At 27.7% G+C, this 5,951-nt stretch overlaps 1 protein-coding gene across 3 annotated transcripts in view; it reads right to left on the minus strand.

Annotated features, from left to right (window-relative positions):
• Window positions 1-2,294: 2,294 nt before the first annotated feature.
• The window catches only part of LOC108746665 (2-aminoethanethiol dioxygenase), a 6,706-nt gene continuing 3,049 nt past the window's right edge, over window positions 2,295-5,951 (minus strand). For all 3 annotated transcript variants that reach the window (XM_018483569.1, XM_018483568.1, XM_018483570.1), the window contains 2 exons: window positions 5,232-5,607; window positions 2,295-2,883 (listed from right to left, as the gene is read on the minus strand). In XM_018483569.1, the coding sequence (XP_018339071.1) occupies window positions 2,488-2,883; window positions 5,232-5,516 (681 nt within the window). In that variant the 5' untranslated portion in view covers window positions 5,517-5,607 and the 3' untranslated portion in view covers window positions 2,295-2,487. The remainder of the gene's footprint in view (window positions 2,884-5,231; window positions 5,608-5,951) is intronic.

Genomic DNA, 5,951 nt, shown 5'->3' on the forward strand with positions numbered 1-5,951 from the left:
AATAATTAATAATTGTGCACGCGTGCACGTGTGTATGAATATACATAATAAAACTCGATGATTGAAAATATTAAGTTACTAATATATTCATTTATTAAACAACTCTAACTCTTCTTTTTCTTCTTATTAAGGGGATCCTAAAGACAATTAGTCATAGTGTAAGTAGGCCATATATACAAATGATTTACGTATCATTGACACGTTATTACAAACTATTACATCAATATATCTTATGCACACGTACACATAAATTGTCGTATAACAATGATGTTTTATTACATTTAAGTACAAAGTAAAACAATTCTAAGAACTCCACATTAATAAGATTGGAAATAAGACCGTTTATGTAAGTGAGTGTCACCTAAATACGAGAAGCACCACTTGATGATCAAAGTTAGATAATGCTCTGTTCGATTAATGTTAGAATGCTCTTGTTTTTGATTTTATTTTGAACTTTGACGTGATAAAATAAATCACACATTTTCATTTCTTGTGTGTTTTCATTCCGAGAGCATTTCGCGGGCGTGAAGCATGTGCAAGCATGTGATGTAAGAAGACAAGGTGTACCATTACCGAGGATGCGCAGTAGGAGAATAAATTGTGTGGGTAAAATTTCATTCTTACATCATGTGTGCAAGTACGTCGTGCGTGATTCTCCTTGCGCGAATGTAACATTATGGATTTATCTTATAAATTTATCTAATTTATTTATAGATCCGGGTTCAACTCTCGGTCGAGGTAATATTTTTCGGAATATATTCTTCATAGATTTTTAAGATATTAGGTGGATCCATATATTCCTTCGGTTTTTGTTAGTAGTGCAATTTTTTTCCGAGTATCTCCGGTTCTGGTTGCCTTCAAAAATTTTACTTTCAAAAAAATTTTAGCCTTCAAAAACCGAACGAATATATGGATCCACCCAATATATGTAATTAAATTTGGGAGATTATAGTATTTCAGATGAATTACGTTGAAAAGTCCGATAGTAACGGCACGCTCAATCATATTTCTGAGATAAACTCATTTAGAAGAATATGCGTACACGTATTAATTAGTGCAACATTGGCACTTGTCGTATTTAGATGATGAACTCCACATTGTTTCTTCGTGCAAACGAATACTATAGTTGGTAGACTACTGTTTCGTAAATGCAGATTACATAGCTTTTATGCGAAGCAAATGTCACGACGTGATAGCTGTAGAATAGCCATGTTAGAATAAAAATTGGTAAAGATATTAATTTCGAAATTTTGTATCGTTTTCAGCATGAATTCTATTCTTCACAAATTCGTATTAATGCGTATATTTCAATCCTGATAAAGGATTTTCGAAACTGTACAAGAAAAAAAAGTAATTGTTATACAAAAAATTATATGGTTTAGTCAGTAATACAGATAGCTTTAGGATCCTCTTAATGTGTTTCTCATTCATTTATTATTTTGTCATAAGACTATTGAAAAGTAATCTCAAAATACAATAGATATTGTAAAAATATTTTAAAACAGTATTTCAAAGACATCAAAATAAATTGGACACTTTAAAAGCATTGCAATAACGTATTTCCAACAGTTTCACAAGATAGTTTCGAAATGCTACATTTTAATATAATTATAATATATCATAATGTTCTTTAAGATAGACATAATACAAACAGCTTAAGCATAAAACACAAGATCTTAATAATAATACATGGAAAGGGAAAAAATGAGCGTTATCAAACTCTTTTTAATAAAAAAAAAATTCAATAATACTTATTATTATACAATATATGAGCACAATTGCCCAAGATATCACTGTATGTAAATGAAAGAAAAAGAGATATAGCGGTTATATTTTTCGTCTTTATTTATTCCAGCTTGCTCATTAAACCATTGCCAGCATAAAAATCACTCAATCTATTTAGTGAATTCAACAGATATTAATTTTGTGTACATATTCTAGTTTTCTATATATATTTTCTAAAAATTACTATACACTATACAAATAATGAAAATATTTAAATACAAATCATAATATAAATGCACTAATTGATCAAAAGTCCAATATGCATTCCACTAAAAGTATGATACCAACATTAATATATTTTATTATTTTACTATACTATTTTATTATACTATATTATATTTATTTTAAAAATATTTATATCGAATTTTTTCTTGATAAGTATAATAACTTTAATAAGTACAAATGTCCAAATTCGCTATATATTATATATCTTTATATCATATCTACTCAACATCTAACGATGACATATTGATTATAGAATTGACCTAAAAATTGGGACTAAATTTATAAGTCAATAATCTCCACGAGTTCACAATATGGACGTTTAATTGTATCTGCCAATATATAAAACTTAAATCTTGAATACATTTATACATAGTATGTCATAAAGATTAGGTGAAAATCTATATATTATATGATTATGCATTGCAAATGCAAAATTCACACACAAATTGGGATTTGAAAAATATTTTAAAATTACATTTAATTTCGTAAGGGAGGCCCCATATAGTCTAGACTCGAAGAGTAAAAGTCTGGCAGATTTTCTACAACTGATAATTGCACTTCTTCGATTATATCTATCGATTCTGTATATAACTTAGACTTGACTGTCTTGAAGAATGTACACGGTCTTGTTCCTTTGCCAAACTCATCGACGTCGTATGGTGGGCTGAGTATGTCTAGGAAAGCTGCAGGTCCTTCCACGCATGAAATTTCATGAAGATTTTTTTCTGTTGGTGTAAAAATGCAAGCAGGCGAATTGCTATGAAGACGGATAGGCCGATGCTTAACTGCCACAATCTCCTCCTTGGTTTTAATCACATGATTACTCTTTGTCTTCAAACTGTAGCTGCTTAATTCTACCATACCACTGATAACCTATATTATAATATCTGTATTATAATTCGTATATGTTATTGTCGTATGAGCAGCAGACTTTCAAAATGTGTTTTGTCCAAAATTTATAATTTTTAGAAAAAAACGAGAAAGAAAGTCACAATGAAACCATGCGCCCTATAGAAAGTACCAATTTACCAATTAGAGTTTATTAGTAAGATGTAAAATGTAGATCAAGCTTTATAATATAGATGTAAGATGAATATTAATCTTGATAAAATCGTGATCTTTAATTAAACAACAAAATATGTGTCCAAATATTAGGATAAAATTTATGTTCATAACGAACATTCACGATAAATGAGATAATTCAGCGTTCCGAGTAATGTGTATATTAATTGCAGAAATTATAAGTTTGAATCATAAAACATCAAGATTAAAATTGTTGTTGAAAAATTGATGTAAATAAACAAATGTAAGAATCATCTAAACATTTGGTGTCCTTTTGTAAATTTATATTGCATAACTGTTCTTTACATATGTTGATGAGATTATTTTAGTTGCGATCAAATTCAGAATATTGTAAACGTGTTCAACAGTTTCAATAATCGCCTACAATTCATATTTAAAATAGAAAATAACTACAACTTGAGCTTTTTAGATTTCTTTAAGGATGATACAATTTTTGTAAATTGGTAAAAGATCTTTTCGCGAAGATGTTTGTAATTTTTTTCATTCGTTAGGTCATAAGATTGAAACTAAATACAATCTTATTGATAGAGTGATTTTGAATTTTATTATGTTTTTCATCCTGTTTTTCAGGAGAACTTTGAATATTTATCAAATTGCTTTTGGAAAATTACTATCCATTAAAATTAATTTTTAGAGAAATAGTCTTTAGATTAAAAAAAACTATATCTAGTAGTAACATTTAGTAGTAAATTCTAATCACAAAAAATATTTTATACTTCCGTTTATACATCATATACTGTTATAAAATGAGTGAACAAATCTTTGTTTAAGCTACAATGTTTGAATCAATTCAATAAGTTCATAAAAATATAAACATAAAAATATATACAGAAATGTACATATACAGAAAATATAAACAGAAGTTGAATCTAAATGCAACGTGATTTATAAGATCAATTATAATGAGTGTAATGCGTCTTACGTTGGCCATGAGAAAAGAAAACTAAATGAAAAGGTAATTAAGTATGAGAATTACAGAGTACATTAATAATATCAAAATAGATTTTTTCGAAACACTTGGTGATCTCTGAGCACATTTTGAACCTTAATCTCTCACTCATTAAAAAAAAACATTAAAATTTTAGATTCTGTGCTCAATTATAATAAGAGGTTCATTTCCGAAATGCTTTACATTAAAAAACAGTTAAGTGATATAAATCTACAGAAAGATACTAAGCATTTAAACGATTCTTACTCTCTCTTTGTTTACTTAAATCAATTTCTCAATAATAGTTTTAATCTCAATTTTTTATAATTTAAACTTATATTTTTAGTTAATATATGTACGCGTTGCTCGAAACGCTTTCTCATTTATTCGTTCATTAGGACATGAAGTTTTATCTCTTATAATATTATATACCATTGTTTGATTAAGGGTCACGATACTAGTAAGTTGAATATTCATCTTAATTTATCTATTTCATAAGATTCTTTTGAATGTTTTGACACAATTTCATTTTTTAAATTTACGCTCGAGATATGTACAATACTTTTAATGGCTTTTTTTAAAATGAATTTTAATTCCTTGACTCTACTCTTTCTCACCCACCAATGAAGAAATAGTTTCGATTTTAACGTATACAAAAAATTATTTAGTATAACGTATAAAAAAAATTATTTAGTGGTTTTTAATTTTAATATTATTTAATGTGTGTAACTTACTACGTAATTTTATGATCGATTTTTATCTTTATTTGTACTTTAATATCGACTCTTTCCAATGCTTTAATTATTAAGAATTTTATATATACAATTTGTTCTCAAACTTTTAATTTATATTTTATTGTAATTTGTGGATGAAGAAGAGTATAGTCAAAACATTCCATGCATTGCATATTAAGGAATAACCAGTGTTTTAACCCCTTCTTAACGTTTTAATGAATTAATTTAAATCCTAGATATAATTAATTGCTCGTTGTTTGATCTTATTAATTTTATTATCTTGTAAGAAAGCATTTATAGTTATACCTCCACTCGAATTTTTTCTTTTTCATTCAGTTTTATTATACCTCCTATCAAAAATATTAAGCTAATGTTGTTTGATTTTGGAATAATTTTTGTATTATACTATTGATTTCTATGTACTACATTGTACAATAATGCTTATACAAACGATAATGTACTATAAGCATTTTTACCTTTAACAAACCATGCATTTCAGGATGATCATGCATAGGCAACTTGACTCCATGTTTTAATATGAAAATCGCAATTGTTATGTCCTTGTTCTCGAATATATCCATCACACACATAGGTGCCGGCTGCCTATTGACGTAATCAAGAATATTTTTATCGAGTTTTACATCCTCAGCTGTTATCTTATTTATTAGATTCAACAATTTGTCTAAGTTTTTTTGACAAAACCGGCGATCACAAAATGTTTTCATTGCTTGTTTTCCCAAAATTTCGATTGCCGATGCCATAATCAAATATGTTAGTATGCCACTTCTTTCTTGAACTTTTAATCATCTGGATTGACAAGCGATTATAAAGTATTTATGTTCAATCGTATACCTGGAAAAGATTTTATTTATGATAAAGAAAAAACGTTTGAATATTCAATGTTCCTTCAAAGACTTTAGAAAAAATGATATGTCATGAAACAAAGTTTTTTTTACAAAGTATTAACATAAAACTTTTTTGCTTTTTATTATAGTAACTTACTACCCAGATAACAAAACGTTCCTTGGCATAAGAAAAAAAATAGGTGCCTAGCACAAGTTTCTCTTCAATAATTTCTCTTGCAATAATGGGTGCATTCAGAATGATAACTGCTCACTGAATATTTAGAGTGCGGTCCGCTTGGCGCTACAAATGTTTTGAAGCTTTTGATTGACCAATCGGAAGAAAGAATTTTA

This window comes from Trachymyrmex septentrionalis, unplaced genomic scaffold (assembly GCF_001594115.1).
Source record: "Trachymyrmex septentrionalis isolate Tsep2-gDNA-1 unplaced genomic scaffold, Tsep1.0 scaffold186, whole genome shotgun sequence".
In the NCBI taxonomy this organism is placed as follows: Eukaryota; Metazoa; Arthropoda; class Insecta; order Hymenoptera; family Formicidae; genus Trachymyrmex; species Trachymyrmex septentrionalis.